General features: G+C 53.1%; 2 protein-coding genes across 2 annotated transcripts; one reads left to right on the forward strand and one right to left on the reverse strand.

Annotated features, from left to right (window-relative positions):
- The first annotated feature begins 208 nt into the window (after positions 1-208).
- LOC144727429 (uncharacterized) lies at positions 209-2,559 on the forward strand. Its single transcript, XM_078606256.1, has 2 exons — positions 209-461; positions 1,685-2,559. Exons 1-2 carry the CDS (start codon positions 257-259, stop codon positions 1,891-1,893), a joined length of 414 nt encoding a protein of 137 aa, XP_078462382.1. The 5' UTR covers positions 209-256; the 3' UTR covers positions 1,894-2,559.
- Positions 2,560-3,042: 483 nt separating this feature from the next.
- LOC144727516 (uncharacterized) lies at positions 3,043-14,799 on the reverse strand. The gene is made up of 4 exons (XM_078606391.1): positions 14,788-14,799; positions 14,414-14,510; positions 12,032-13,401; positions 3,043-10,435 (listed from the first exon to the last, which is right to left on the reverse strand). The coding sequence occupies exons 1-4, from the start codon at positions 14,797-14,799 to the stop codon at positions 10,355-10,357; spliced, it is 1,560 nt and encodes a 519-aa protein (XP_078462517.1). The 3' UTR covers positions 3,043-10,354.
- Between the last annotated feature and the right edge of the window lie 1,258 nt (positions 14,800-16,057).

Here is a 16,057-nt window from a genome sequence, read left to right on the forward strand (position 1 = left end):
AGAGAGCGAGGCGTCTTTAAGCCTCCCCCCCTGAAGCCCGCCCCGCCCGCCCCGCCCGCCCCGCCCGCCCCGCCCGCCCCGCCCGCCCCGCCCACCCAGCCCGCCCCGCCCACCCAGCCCGCCCCGCCCACCCAGCCCGCCCCGCCCACCCAGCCCGCCCCGCCCCGCCCACCCAGCCCGCCCCCGCCCACCCTGCCCGCCCGCTCACCCAGCCCAGCCCCTCCCCCCCGCCCCCGTGAAGCGGTCGTCCCCGACGATGTCGTCTTCGCTGCGGGCCTCGCTGCTGAACCGCGACGGGGAGCGGCGGCGATTCGCGGTGTCCGTGGGGGGCAGCGGCGGCGTGCGGGACTTGACGCGGGCCCTCGAGGCCCTCCGAGAGGAGGTCTCCGAGGCTCTGACCGAACTGGTGGATCAGGAGAAGACTGCGAAGGCTACTGGCGGTGGTGGTGAAGGCTCGGCTGGTAGGAAGAAACAAAGAACACGTGGCTAGTTTGGCGGTGGCGGTGGTGGTGGCAGGTTGCCGTGGGCCCCTTTCGCCTTGCTTAAGTGACCACGTGGATTTGGCTTTGGCCCTCTTGTAGCAAAGCGGCGGCGGTGGTGGGCAAGGCAAAGAGGGCGGAAAATGAATCCCTTGGCTTAGGCCAAGCGATAGGATGTGGAGTGGAAACAATGATATGATGATGCTGTGTGTTGTGTGTGTGTGTTCTGTGTTGTGGAACTGTTGTCAAGCGCACGCCGATCGGCTCAGGCCGTGTACATGCACAGTGTGTGTGTGCGCATAGATGTTGCTGTATCTACGGCTCAAACGAGTTGCTGGTGCTGTGGTGTGCAATTAACATCGCCACCGGGGAGACAAAGGCGGCCGGGCGTGGTGTTGGCCACCCACCCCCATCGTGTTCCACAGTTCCGGCCTTCGTAGGTGCTGCTTCTGGCTAACAGCACTTGCCCCAAGAGTCTACAAGGCTATACGCGGATCTTTGTACACCCACAGTGTGCACCTAGCCTGGCACAAACGCCGTGGTGACGTCACAGTGGCGAACGGCGGCTGGACAAATCGCTTCGTGTTGGTGTGGGGAGCGGTGGCGTAGTGGTTAGCGCACTGAACTACTGCACTTGCTATCGTACACTGTATTACCTCCCGATCTTGTAAATAATCCATTGGGTTCTCGGTTACAGTCCCCTTTTTAATCCACTGCTGGATGAAGGGCCTCCCTGCACGTTGTCGATCGTGGAGATTATTTCACCATGCTCCACGTTCATCACTCAATCGGATGTCACTCGCCACTGATGGTAGCCGTGCTCATGAAGCGAACACGTGGTGCCGGGCTCATCATAGTGCAAGTGCGTTAAAGCACTCCACCAACGCTCCCATCCAATTCGGTTTATTCTTGCCTCGCCTGAAATTGACAAAAAAATAACGTCCACTCTATGCGGAAAGGTTATGGTTAGTTTAGGGTTAGGTTGGGGTTAATTTAGGGTTTAGTTAGGGTTTGATTATGGTTTGGTTAGGGTTCGGTAAGTGTGATGTCAGGGTTATGTTAAGAGTTAGGATATGGTTAGGTTAGGGTTATATTATGGTTCGGTTATAGTTAGGTTAGGGTTGGTTTAGTTTAGCGGATGATGATGATGCTGATGATGAGAGCGCTGTATGAATGTTGAACGAGCTGCTGTCACTGTTTTCTAGGAGAAGAGGCGGATGAGAGCGACGATGACGACGATGACGGTGGTGGTGGTGGTGACAAAGCTCCTGGACAGGGTCAGGCTGGACCGCGTCAGCCTGGGTCTGAGTTCGAGTCCGGGTCGCGTCAAGCGGCGTGCGAGGGAGCCGTGAAGCGAGGGGTGGGACAGCAAGAAACTTCGACGAAGTGTCCCGCGAAAAAGAAGAAGCATTAGGACTTGTCGTTTTTTTCTTCCCGATCATCGGCTCTCCTGGCTCGCCAGTGAGGGCTGTGTGTACATGAATGACTCTTTATTTCTCAATTCAACGGCTGGGTGAGGGCCTCACACCACACTGTGTTCGTCGTGGGGGTTATGTGAACGCACTTCACTACGCTGGTCTTTATGGGTTGGTGAAGATATGGCGGGGGGGGGGGGGGTGTATCCAGGGCCGGTCCAGATATCGCTCACCACTGATGTGAACTCGTGTCAGCCAGGTTCAGAGCACAGAGCGCTTAAAGCTGCTGGCACCACCGCTCCCCGAAAGGGTTATGGAGAAGCAGTGGTTGCAACTCGTCGTTGATTGTTTGCCGTGATGTACGTGCACAAAGAACGGAAAAATCGGCACATCTGTCGATGATATTGCCCTAAAGAAGGAAATTATATAATAGGTGACGTTTTCAGGCGGTGTAATTTTTTTATATATCGCAGAGAAGCCATCGAGATTGAATAGCTAATAACAGTTGCTCTGGCCACTATCCCGCTTGCCTCCAAACATCACCTAATTTAATTTCTGCTTTGTGCGCGCGTCGGCGTTGAAAAGCGATTGAGCAAGTTAAGAGTCGCCGTGTGAGCTGTGTCCGTTTTTATAAATAAAACTCCAGCCCTGGTGTGTTCTCCAAATTATGACTAAGCGTGTTGCGACAACGCGGGGTGTTCGCCGAAGCGGGGAAGCCAGTGACCTACAAACCCCAACCAGTAATCCCTGCAGTCGGCACACTGCAGGGAAATTCAGTACAGTGCGTAATCCAGTCCTTGCCATCCACCACGGCAAGCCTCGGTTCGAATACTGATTTGCAAAATATGAAAGCAGATAACGTATCGTATATATCTGTGTCTCTACATAAACAAATATTATTTAAACAACCATTTGCCCGCACGGCCCTCTGGGAGTTATTCATTTCAGTAGCAAAGATTTTTACTCTCAGAAAGCTGTGGGGCCCATGGATTGTGATGAGAATACTTTCATTTTTTGTGCAGTCAGATATACGAAGGAGACGGAGACTTGGGCCCCAGAGGAGTGCATTCGCCACGCGTTCAATAATCCATAAACCACGCACTCGCACGCATCGTTTGGTTCGTACGAAGGTACGCCGCCCACGAGGCTTTTCGTCAATTTACACTTTTAATCAATCGCGCGTGCTTCGTAACATTGCGTGCACACACACTCTACGCGAGACAGACGCGCGGACAAAGGTGGACGCCTGCTACGGTGGTTAACATACGCGGGGGGTGGGTGACTTTTTAGGCGGACAGGACGACGCGTGTGCGTTTAGGTTCGACGGCGTCACACACATGGAGAGAGTACACGAGCATCACAATCGGCTTGCGTTAACCAGGGGTGGGGGTTTGGGAACCTTTCCCCAACTTGGGAGCCTAACTGAATGTTTCGGTCCCCTGTTGTGGAACCACGTGTTAATAACGCCCATCTTTTTCGGCATTATCCAATAATAAGGTGAAAAAGAATTACCGCCGGGCCTTCGTTTCAACCCGGTTTGTCCGGGTCAGCGACTCCGAATATATTTCTGCACTCGGCACACCACAACCAGTTTACCTCGCGCACTGGCTGAGCCGCTGGTCACGTTCCACATACTGAAAGTTCAGCCGCGACCTTGAAAATGTTCGGTGAGAAATTAAGCCTTGAACAGGGCTCCATTTTACCGCAGTGACAGCAAGGGACTGAATGCGCATAACAAATAAATGCAATGTTGTTGGGGAGCTCAGGAAATATACCCCTCGAGTATCCAATTAGTATGGCTACGATGCCTGCAGTGATGGATACATATTTATGGGCCTTTTTAAATTGGCAGGTCTCGTGCCGCCGCGGGCATTGCTACCTGTCCTGGATTTTTCGGAGTTGTAGCCATCCTGGAAATTTAAAAAAAACTTCCCAGGACATTAAATATCCCGGTCCTTGTAATTTGCACAATTATGGACCACTCCAGACAATGCATTAACGTGTATTCATTCATGGGAGATATTCTTCCCATGGATATGTCCCAGTGTTTTTGTTACCTTGGAGGTGGCAACCCTCGCGGGCAGTGTGAAATGAAATCGTGGGCCAGAGGGTCTTCCCCCCCCCCCTCACCCCTGGTATAAGCGCATCCTGGCATACACGCAGTTCGTTAATGAGCATTCAGAAGCAGCACGTGGTTATTATGGATGTTACGGATAAAACATGTCACTTTTTTATATGCAGGACAAACATACATGCTTCTTTTTGCTCAAATATATATGGGGTAGGTACAGTAACGATTACAGTGTTGATGTGCTGTAGGTAAATGTGTAAATGGATGGGAAGTACGTACGGTGCTTAATTATATCGTGCAGTTTTGGAATGTGAATTTAAGGGTTCGTACAATCGTTATCAGGAATGTAACTTCACCCCTCCCTCTATGCGACTCGATGAATTTCCACAATGTGGTAACGGTTCCATGAAATCATCTTTTTTTTTAAAACATTCAGAATCAGCAGTAGGGAGTGTCGCGCCTCGAGTGGTTTACATGGTTTACGTCAACCAATCACAAGGAACGTAACGGCCTAGGTTAAAGATTGAACGTTGGGAACAACGTTGGGTGAACGTTGGGCGAACGTTGGTTCAATGACATGTCAACGTTGGTCGAACGTTATCATGTTTGCTGGGTAGTGCCGGCTCACCAATGTTGACTCGCAGAGCCACACAGGCACCTCAGAGGTGTTTAAAAATAAAAAAAAATTAAACAGCAACATTGATCGTGTCGCTTCGGTTAATGGGGTTAAGTGCGTCAACCACAGCAAAAAAATATTCACAAAAAAACGATTTGATGTTGCTCTGTCAGCAGTGGCGCACAATTAACAATAACCGCACATTCGTCATGAACACTGTGGCCTTGAGAGGAAAAAAATTAAAATAGGACGACGCGATGTTCTATGAAGGGTCATTAATAATAATAATTAGATGTATAAAGCGCCCTTCAACAATCGTTATCAGGGCACTAGAAACCCGAAACGTCGCCTGTTTCCTTTCAAAGCCACGGTGTTGATTGACGAATGTGCTGACTTTTGTTTGTGTGTGGGTGTGTTCGATAACGGAGCCATCCAAATCGCTACCACAAGCGTCCGCGTCCATGTGAGCGACTCAGAAACCATGGCAAGGTTCGGCCGCGTCCTGGAAATGTTTCGTGGACGGGCAAGCTGCTGTCTTCCCCATGCAAGGTGGCTCGAATGCGCTGCTGCGAATTCCTGTTTAATGACCAGTCCGATTACCCCCTCGTTATAGACGCAGACAAAAGTGTGAGATATACATCTACATATAGATATGTTTCTTTAAAACTTGATTATTGTCTTCTTTGGGTCTTTCGGTAACGCCACGTAGATAGGTTCAAAGAAAATGACAAAAAAAATCTACGACGTTTCGATCGCAACACAAGCAATCGTCATCAGGAAAAGGGGGGTTAGCCTCTAAAGGCAACTGTTTTTATAAAGGTTCACAATGGGCGTGGCCCCAGGGTAACGTAAGTGATGGTCCAGGGCTGCGCCCGTGGTGGGTTGGCTACCACCCACGGTGTGCGAAAGAAATTCAACGTACGCCGCGAATTGACAACCACAGCTTCACCAGACGCTGACCAGCACAGCGGGGACAGCTGGATCCCATTCCCCCAATGTCCCTGCCGGCTGTGAGGAGCAGCTTGCAAAGCTGGGATTGATGGTCACCTCCAGCAGGGCATGGGTCTGGCGCAGAAGTCGCAAACGGGTTTTGATTCCTTACCCGTACCCAGCCGCACCAGGGTCGCAAACGGGTACCCCTACCCGGCCGGGTATGGGTACCCGTACGCTACCCGTACCCTACCCGAAATGAGTGACAAACGGTTACTCACCAGTGACTCACGGCCTACCCGTACCCGGCCGCACCAGGGTCGCAAACGGGTAACCGTACCCGTACCCGGCCGGGTATCAGGCAGGGTACGGGTATCGGGTACCTGGTTGCGACCTCTGGTTTGGCGTAGGGAGCCGGCCGTGTGGCTGGTGGCCACCTCGGGGGGCACCGGCGGGCTGGAGCCGGCGAGTGAATAACGGGGCCGACCACCCACCTGGTGGAGGACGCGTCTCAGATCTGATGCGAGTCACCACAGAGGGCGCGCGTGTTTATTGTTTTTAAACCGGCTGGTTTTTAGTTTTTAGCACGGGGGCAATGCGGAACGAACTTTTCGGGCCGACCCTTGCCCAAATGAGCGAAAGCGATGAAATCTCTGGGCCGTGATATTTAAATTGTGAGTTTTTTTTTTCTTTCTACTGACCGATATTATGGTGAAGTATGGTCAAACCCAGGTGACTGACGGAGCGTGGGCAGGCCTTCATCCAGCAGCGGACTGACAAAAGGCTACGTACATTTCGAAAGTATGGACTTAACAACATTTGTGGTGCCAAATTTGAACTTTTGTAGCCCTTCTATACAATCATTAAAATTGACATCAGTCATCCAGTCACGCGGCAATTTGCGAAACGACGGCCGCCGTGCTTTCATACATTGGGAGCAAAAGCTGCTCTGCCCTTTGCTTAATTAAAACGACGAGCGCTTAATTCATCTCGGCCCTCCCCCCCCGTGTAATCCAGGACAACAACAATAAACAACTTGCATAAAAGGTGTGCGTGTGATGGTGGTGGTGGAAGCAGGCCTGCTCTTAGGAAATTGGTCGAGTCGCAGCGCATGGCGAGCAGTTACACGGTTCTAAAAGCAGTGGCGGGGTTTTTGGTGATTTTCTTTTTACAAAACGTGTTCTGGATTATATACGACCGGTCCTGCGGGAGTGGAGGTCGCTTGAAGGCGGGTTGTTAAAAAAAAAAACTTTGTTAATTATCGTGAAACGCTACAGTGAGCTGGACACGTGCCTCTTGAAAGGATTGGCGTGAATTGCAGGGGGGGGCGGGGGGGGGGGCATTGGGGGTGAGCATGGCAGATGCAAACACGTGGATGCGTAACCACCCCGCCGGTCGCTCCTTTGCGGCTGTGTGTGTGTGGAGGGGGGGGGCAGTGTCAAGCGCATCGTTGCCCTGCTGTGTACGCACACAGCGCAGCGGGGGTGGTCGTCAGGGCGAGTCCCACCTCGGAGAGAGATACGTGCGCGACTTTGTTCACCCACCATTGGAGCCTCATTTGCCAGAAGAAAGAATATGATAATTGGTTTTTTACCCTTTTATCTGGCAACAAAACTGACACCTTTTTTACAAGGAGTCATGTTTGCATTGACCACAATACCTGCAGTCATAATGCAAACAAAAAACACAACTCTGATAATGTATGCGCCTTTAGGCGTCATCTGGTCCAACACCATGTGAGACTAGGCTCTAAGGAAAGCTGTCTCGGGTGTGGACCAATCAATTTCAAGGACAGTGCATACATTATCAGAGTTATGTTTTTTGTTTGCATTATGACCGCAGGTATTGTGGTCAATGCAAACATGACTCCTTGTAAAAAAGGTGTCAGTTTTGTTGCCAGATAAAAGGGTAAAAAAACAATTATCATACTTTGTTCGCGCACGCGAGGCGTCGCGTGTCCTCGTGGGCGCCAGCTGCTTTATGGTCCCAGTCGACTGGGGGGGGGGGGGGTCCCGCGTCACGTGACGATAACGCCTCGACGTCGGTGGCGCTCGCGACCCGAACCTGGCTCGCACCGCCGTGCAGGTGGACTCGGCCTAAAATGAGCACGGCACTTGGTTTCGGCTCCGGCCGTGAACGTCGGACAAGGAGGGAAGACGATTGCGGTCAGCACGGCGTTGGTTCATGTAACCCCCCTCATTCATCCGAGTGCGTGCTGACCTTAATAGGCGATCGCTAACAGCCCTCGCCGCGACGGTCCACGAACAATCGACAGCTCCCTCGCCAGCTCCGCCTCGTCGTGTCAACTTCGTCCGCTGGGCCCTCACCGTCAAACGAGCTGCTGGCCGGCGATTGGCAGGGAGTGTCAGCGGTCGGGCGTCGTCGCGTTAGGAAGTTAAAGACCCAAAACGTGGGGGGGGGGGGCATCATAGAAAGAAGGGATTTACGCCAAGGGTGGCATAGTCGGGTTTTTTATAATCGGGTTTAATTGGCTTTTTATATTAAACCCGATCATCTGAGATTGGGAGAAATCCGGTTTTATTGGTTCTAATTGCAGAACCGCACTTCGCCAACTTCTCAACGATGGGCTTCATCCATTCCAAGCGAAGGAACTCACTGGCGCCCACGATTGTGGAGGAGAAGCTCCTCGTGTTCATCACGACCAACCTGCCCGCCGCATTCTACGACTACCCCGTGCCCGACGGCCCCCCCGAGTACGATGATAGCAGCACCGACGAGGAAGCAGCCTAAGCCTTGGATCAGAGTTTCGTATTCATTAAACCAGGTTTTAATTCCCCGAAATCGGGTTTAATTGTATTAAAGAAAAAACCCGATGCCTGGGTTTTTTGGAAAAATCGGGGTTTTTTGGAAAAATCGGGGTTTTTCCACCCATGATTTACACCTTTGGCTCAAGACCAGCAACGTTGGTGAGAACAATTGCCGTAGGCTGGATCGTCGATACCAATTGGAAGCACGTGATGGTGCAGCAGCCCTGCAATTGCCTGCTCAGGCCCCTGCTGGCTGAAGGGCATCCGCTAGACCTCTAGAGGGAGCTCCAGAGAGCCCCTATGCACCTCTAGAGGGAGCTCCAGAGAGCCCCTATGCACCTCTAGAGGGAGCTCCAGAGAGCCCCTATGCACCTCTAGAGGGAGCTCCAGAGAGCCCCTATGCACCTCTAGAGGGAGCTCTAAGTGAGCCTCTCTGGAGGGTGTTGTGGCCTACTCTTCCACGCTGGACAGTACGTCTGGGGAAGAGGTGGGAGTGGCCACACTTTACCCCACCGCTCGCGATCTGCTGATCGACAGACTGCCAATTGCAGCGGTCTAGTTACAGTCGGGCAGTGGCTGTGTCTGCCACAATAACAGTAATTGTCTTGGCAATTCATGTTCACAATTCTCATTGGGAAACCTCACCCTTATATTAAGGAGCCAAGTGACCTAACCCTGACCCTAAGCCTGACCCCCCACCCCCCCACCACTGGATTCTGCATCCCAAGCCGAGTTGGAAGAGGTGACAAATTCCACATCGGCCTGTTTTTCCTGCTGCAGGTAACACGCTGGGTAGTCTCAAGCGATAATTGGGGATGCAAGAGGTAAGTACGATGAAGAATCAAAGGTGACGCTGGCCGGCTGGCTTAGGTGTCAAAGTGCCGAGCCAATACGGCCGAGATCCTGGGTTTGAACTCGGGTATATGGGCAGTGGCTGATAGCGAGTTCTCAAGCGCAGTTAATTGACCAGTCTCCGTCTGCTCGCCAAACCGCCCCTCCGCCCCCCCCGCCTCCATCACTCTCACTTAGTTTTTTCCACTAAACGTGGACGTGGCAAAATTGCAACCCCGTTCAGAATGTCAAAATACCGCTTCGACTGCGCGTGGGATGGACGCGTGGACGGCAACGGAGAGGCGCGAGACGAATGTGATGCCATCGTCCGGAGCCACTTTGCTGCCACTCTGCTGCCAGGCTTTGATCGCGCCCCTTGCTCAACCTCGCCGTGTGGTGCCCGCGCTTGGGACGCAGTTATTGGGGGAAAGAGCACGGCGATTTTTTTCATGGTCTCCACAACAGTACGATCTGTTAGTATCGATATTAAGAGACGACTATAATTGGACAGCGCGGTTGAGGGGTGGCGCAGTGGTCACCGCGCTGCACTACAAACCCGGCGGGCTCGAGTTCGATTCCCGACCACGGCTAGCATCAAGCGAGCGATATCCGAGCCGGTCCCTCTGGGTTCCCCGCCTCTACCGCGCCACGCGCCGACCCCGGCGTGCCGAGTGTGGAGGGCGCCCACCGAGCGTTTCAGATATCCACCCGCCACCGATGTTAGCCCTGGCCAGGAATCGAACTCTGGGCTGTCTAAATATGGCTTTCAATAACGGATGATTGCGGACACCTGCACTGAGAAAAATCGCAGTATTGCTACGGGGGAAGTCGGGCGGAATTTCAAAATAAACAAATGCGGGATTATCCTGAGAAGCTGCGTGGGCTTTTCAAACTCCACCGTGCAGTGGATGGAAGAAGCCCCTTACAAACCCACGGCCAATGGCGCCTCCCAATTCGTCAATAAACAAGCCGCCCGCACGTGGCATGAAACACCCCGAACCGCGTGCTGGAGACCGCCACTGCCAAGCGCCGTCGGTACGAGGAGTCGCGATGTCGTCAGACGAGTCGTGATATCGTTCGACCAGTCGTGATGTCGTCATGTCGTCAGACGGGTCGTGATGTCGCACGAGTCGTCGTGATGGACGGGTCGCGATGTCTTATGATGTTTTGTGTGGGGGGGGGTTTGGTGAGGGGGTCGGGGTTCCCGTCTTTTGTCCCTTCTTCTCGATCCCCTCTCCCGCGCCTCATCCCAGTCGCTCCCCGAGTCGTTCGGCAATCTTCACCAGCTCGTGCTCCATGGCCTTTAGCTCCAGCAGCTGTTTGCTCTGCCAAGGGGACGTTGCGACAACAACAGAAACATCGCGATCGAGCCACTGCGGATTTACCCCCCCACCCCCTGATTTTCCAGACGTCCCCATCCTCCTTCCCCCCCTCCCCGCGCATCCGATTAGCACGGTTGGCTGCGTACGGTGCGAAAGAAGTCCAACACACGCGTACGTCCATAAACACGACGAAAGCGAACTGTGTGTACGTGAAAGCGAACTGTGTGTACGTGAAAGCGAACTGTGTGTACGTCAAAGCGAACTGTGTGTACGTGAAAGCGAACTGTGTGTACGTGAAAGTGAACTGTGTGTACGTGAAAGCGAACTGTGTGTACGTCAAAGCGAACTGTGTGTACGTGAAAGCGAACTGTGTGTACGTGGAAGCGAACTGTGTGTACGTGAAAGCGAACTGTGTGTACGTGAAAGCGAACTGTGTGTACGTGAAAGCGAACTGTGTGTACGTCAAACTGAATGTGTGTACGTCAAAGCGAACTCTGTGTACATGAAAGCTAACTGTGTGTACGTCAAAGCGAACTGTGTGTACGTGAAAGCGAATTGTGTGTACGTGAAAGCGAACTGTGTGTACGTGAAAGCTAACTGTGTGTACGTGAAACCGAACTGTGTGTACGTGAAAGCGAACTGTGTGTACGTCAAAGCGAACTGTGTGTACGTGAAACCGAACTGTGTGTACGTGAAAGCGAATTGTGTGTACGTGAAAGCGAATTGTGTGTACGTGAAAGAGAGCTGTGTGTACGTCAAAGCGAACTGTGTGTACATGAAAGCTAACTGTGTGTACGTGAAAGCGAACTGTGTGTACGTGAAAGCGAACTGTGTGTACGTGAAAGCGAACTGTGTGTACGTGAAAGAAGCATTGGCAGTGGCCGAGGCTAAGAATTGTTCCGGGGCCTCCGGAAACCTTTCGACAGCTCTGGGCTGAAATTAATTCTCCATAATAGAGGTTTGTTTGGGTTAGATTGCGTAAATATGTAAAAGTGTCGTTAAACCCGCGACCACCCGACACAGCCAACTAGTAAGGGTTGTCACGTAAACAGAACGTGGCCAATTCGTCACTAGTACAGCACTAGTGTATAGTGTAGTGTATAGCGTAGTATACTAGTACAGCACTACCAGTGTGTTGGAGAGCCAAGCCACAACATTTACAATCTGAGCACGACGTTTCGCCAGTAATTACAACCAGCTTCATCAGGCAACAGCCAGATTTGTAGATAAATCCTCCCGTTTCCTTCCTTAGTAACGAATTGGTACGTTCTGTTTACGGAACAAACCTTGCTAATCGGCTGTGTCGGGTGGTGTTAGGTTAACGACACGTTTGTACATTTTTACGCGATCTAACCCAAAAACCTTTCTTCTGTTGTGTACGAACGCGTGGAGACGTGTACGCATCCACGCGTCCCCGTCTCCACGTGTTCTACATGGAGACGGGGCCCATGTGAATCAGCTCGTGTGCAGTTCCCGGGTGAACTTTAGCATCGCACGAAACCTGTGTGACGGTGGCGGTGTGTTGGGGAGACCTCCATCCAGCAGCGGATTGATCACGGTGACGATGACGACAACGACCCGTGTGATTATTGTACTCACGTTCAGCGTGCTGTGCTTGCGGCTCTGGGTGTCCTGGGCCCGCTTGTCGCCTCCCCATTCCTTCCCACCTCCTCGCCCCACCTCCTCCTGCTCCTTCTCCTCGTCGCCCTCTTCCCCATCGCCGCCCTGAGCCGCGTCCTCCACCTCGTCGCCCTTCGCCGCTGCCCGGTGCGCCGCTCCCCACGCAGGCCGCCCCTCCGCGTGGGCCTTCCCTGCCCAGCGGTGGCTGCTGCCGACACCGTCGCCAAACACCTCCTCGCCGCCCACCTGCTCTTCTCCCTCGGCGTCGTCGTCGTCGGTACGATCGTTGTCTTCCTCTTGCTCGCGGGCATCGTCTTCGACCTCGTCGTGGCCGTGCCGGCCGCCCACCTCGCTCTTTCGCGTCTCGTACTCAACCTTCTCGTCGTCTCCGTCGTCGTCGTCGTCTTCGCCGTCGGATTTCCTCTCGGCGAGAGGCTCCCCCTTGTCGGGGTGCCTGCCGCCGTAGTCTCCGCGCCGCCGCTGCTGCTCCTGCTGCTGCTGCTGCTCCTGCTGCTTCTGTCCCAGGCGCTGGCGGATCTGGTCCAGGTACTCCAGCAGCTGCTCGGCCGCGGGGCGGCGGCGGCCGTCGTGCGCCTCCCGCGCCGCGCTCCTCTCGACGCCGCTCGTGCCGTGAGACCCCCGCTGGGGCCTCGTGTCTCCGCGACGCGCCGGCGTCTCCGTGACCTCCTCCTCCACATCCGCGTCCTCCTCCTCCACCTCGTCGTCGTCCACGCCAGTCCCCACGCTCCTCGCCACCTCGTCACCGACGTCGTCCTTGTCCTCGTGGTGTGGGGACCGCTCCTCCTCCTCCTCTTCGTCGCCGGTGCCGGGAGGGCCGTGCATCTGTCCCCGTGGCTCTTCCCCGTTGCTCCACTCGCGGCCGGTGGCCTTCTCGGGGGGAGCCTCTCCGTGGCGCGGCTCCACGCGGACACGGCCCCCGCTCCACTTCGTTCCTCCTCCTCCCGCTCCTCCTGCGCGGCGCTCGGCACTCCCCGGCCCCTTCGTGCGGAACTCCCGTGACTTGCCCACTCCAGATTTGGTCTCGTCATCGCCACCCTCCTCCCTCTTCTCCTTCTCATCATCGTCGTCGTCGTCATTCTCCTGCTGCTGCTGCTGCTTCTTCTTCTTGGCGTCTTTCTTGTCCTTCTCCTCGTGGTCGACTCGTGTCTCTTCATCATCCTCCACCTCCTCCTTCTCCTTCGTCTCCTGCCGCTCCTCGCTCGGCTCGTACTTGGCGCCTGTCGCTGTGGAAGCGGCCCCCGCGTGCTCCGCTGCGGGGCCCCGGCCCGCGATCTCCTCCAGCTGAGACAGGAGGTCGTGCTGGTGGATCAGCGTGGAGATTCGATTGTCTGTCAGGGGGGGGGGGAAACCCAACACAGCCGAAGGACATCGTTCTCGTCACGCCGAGGTGGCGATAGATGGCAATGGTGGCGATGCCCATCGTTGTGGCTGTGATGGTGGTGGTCGTGGTGGTGGTGACGCTGATCACGATGATGATGATCGTCTACAATCGTTATCATGGTGGTGACGGTGCTGATGATAATCTATACATTTAAATATCATGATGACGATGATGTGTCAGTTGTTGTGGTGGTAGTGGCCACTATGACGATATTAATGATGCAGAACAACAATAACAATGAATTCAGTGATTGTGATGGTCGTGTTGATGTTTGTGACGGTGACTGGCGATCGACGTATCTCGTGATGGTGGTGATGATGACAACCCATATTGGCGATATTATGATGCAAGGCCGTAGCCATGGAGTCAACATTGGGGGGGGGGAACAAAACTTCCAGGGGGTCTGGGGGTCGCCCCCCAGAAAAAAAAAAATCTAAATTTGAAAACTCATTTCCTGCCTAAATATTTAAAAAATTCACTAACACACAGGATGGACTTTTTCTTTATTGTTTACAATAATGTCTAATAGTGTATTGTATGACATTGCTCTGTTTTTTGTATTTTTTACCTTTTCTTGTTTCATTGTATGTAATGGCAAAGATTCGGGATTCATAAATTACAACCATCACCACAATAATTTCAACAGAAATCTATTTTATAGCAATATATTGGGGGGGACATTTTGAGCATATTTGAATATTGGGGGGGGGGGGGATGTGTCCCCCCCAATATATACTATCATTACGGCCTTGTTATGATGATGATATTAATCAAGAAAACAACGGAAGTGACCACATGACTCGTGTTGTTAACGACGATCATAAGGACGACACAATCTAATCAATTCTGAGCGCCCGTTGAGATTATCCCCCTGTGGATGAATGTGACGGGGGTCACAGCGCCCGTTGAGATTATCGCGACCCCCTGTGGATGGGGGTGACGGGATTCGCGGTGCTCGCCTCCACGAAGGATCTCCATGCACTCGGCGCTGGCTGCGGGGGGAGGCTGCGCAGGAGACAGCGCTCCCGACAGCACCTCGATGATGCACTTCAGCGCCTGCAGGACGCACGCGCAGACAGACGGACAGACGATCAGACAAATAGACGGACAGACGGACAGACGGGCAGACAGACAAATAGACGGACAGACAGACAGACGGACAGACGGGCAGACAGACAGACAGACAGACAGACAAATAGACGGACAAACAGACGGACAGACGGGTAGACGGACAGACAGACAGACAAATAGACGGACAGACAGACGATCAGACGGACAGACAGACAAATAGACGGACAGATAGACAGACGGGCAGACGGGCAGACAGACGGACAGGCAGAGACATGGTTTTTGCAGGCAGATGCACAGATAGATACATCGATAGAGAGGCAGGCAGGCAGGCAGATGAAGACCGACAGAGAGAGATTGCAAGATAGACATACACACGAATGGAAAGACAGACGAATGGGAAGACAGAGAGATGGTAAGATAGACGGAGAGATGGGATGACAGGCTGGAATACATATAGGCAAACAGATATGCACACACGTGGACTGACAATCGGACAGACTGGCATATTAATTAACAGACAAGCGGACCAGACGATTGGGCAGAGAGTAAAACAGATAAGCACAGAGTGGGAAATACAGTTGTAAAGAGACACAGACAAGCGCTCAGTGCGATTACCAACTCTTGGAAGCTATAAATAGCCCCGCGGTTACAGTGTGGATTTGTCAGGATCAGTACACTCATGTGGCACACCGAGAGCTTTTCACAAAAGCCATAATTTTCATTTGCCAGCGCAATCATTGCACAGCAGGCGGTGGCGGCAGTGACGGGGGCCGCGACCTGTGAGCCACCGCTAAGGATTGGTGGATCATCCAGAGATTTCAGAGACTTCCAGAATGTTTTTTCTCCGGGTCCTCCGGTTTTTCCCTCCACACGCGTTTCGAGCATTTGGCTGCTATGAATTTCCGCGCGATAAGCCACTTGGCTGAGCTATCATTTGTGGCCAGATCGCTTCTGAAATAGAGCTACATAACTCAGTGGGGCCTTACCTGGTAAAATAAAAATAGGTCTGTCGGAAAGACAGCGTCATTCAGACGCTGTCTTTCCGACATACCTGTTCTTCACCTGAGGACGGCTGCTTGCGTTGTGGCCGAAACGTCGTGAGAATTGTATTTTATTATGTTTTATTTTTATTATTTTATTATTTCCCTTCAACGTGACTTCACCGAAAGAACCAAGAAGATGAATCCCTGCAGTCACGAAAGCTTTAAATCGAAAAATAAAAATAGTTTACAAGTTTTTATTTTATTTTGTTTGATCGGCACAGCATCTGAGCTGTGCTGTCCCCTCGTTCTCGTGGTGGGTTCCTCCGGGCACTCTGCTTTCCTCGCAGACGAAGCAAAACCTCTCATTGAAGAGGAATTGGCCGAAACATCCCGATGTTTCGGCCAATTCCAATTGGTCAGATCCTCACGGCTCTCCGAACCTCCGAGCGAAGGCTGCGGGTAAGCCTCCTCATTCTCTGACGTGGGATGCTGTAGACAGTGAGAGTGGGCCTGTCGCTTTTTTCTCAGCCAGCCTGAACGCCTCCTCTT

This window comes from Lampetra planeri, chromosome 25 (genome assembly GCF_965212315.1).
Source record: "Lampetra planeri chromosome 25, kcLamPlan1.2.h2, whole genome shotgun sequence".
Lineage (NCBI taxonomy): Eukaryota > Metazoa > Chordata > Hyperoartia > Petromyzontiformes > Petromyzontidae > Lampetra > Lampetra planeri.

Coding starts and splice junctions, on each gene's coding strand:
- LOC144727429 (XM_078606256.1), top strand. CDS start 257: ATGTCGTCTTCGCTGCGGGCCTCGCTGCTGAACCGCGACGGGGAGCGG. Junction 462..1,684: donor TGGTGGTGAAGGCTCGGCTG/GTAGGAAGAAAC, acceptor ACTGTTTTCTAG/GAGAAGAGGCGGATGAGAGC.
- LOC144727516 (XM_078606391.1), bottom strand. Junction 13,402..14,413: donor CATGGAGATCCTTCGTGGAG/GCGAGCACCGCG, acceptor CCCCCCTGACAG/ACAATCGAATCTCCACGCTG. Junction 10,436..12,031: donor GCAAGCACAGCACGCTGAAC/GTGAGTACAATA, acceptor TCCCCTTGGCAG/AGCAAACAGCTGCTGGAGCT.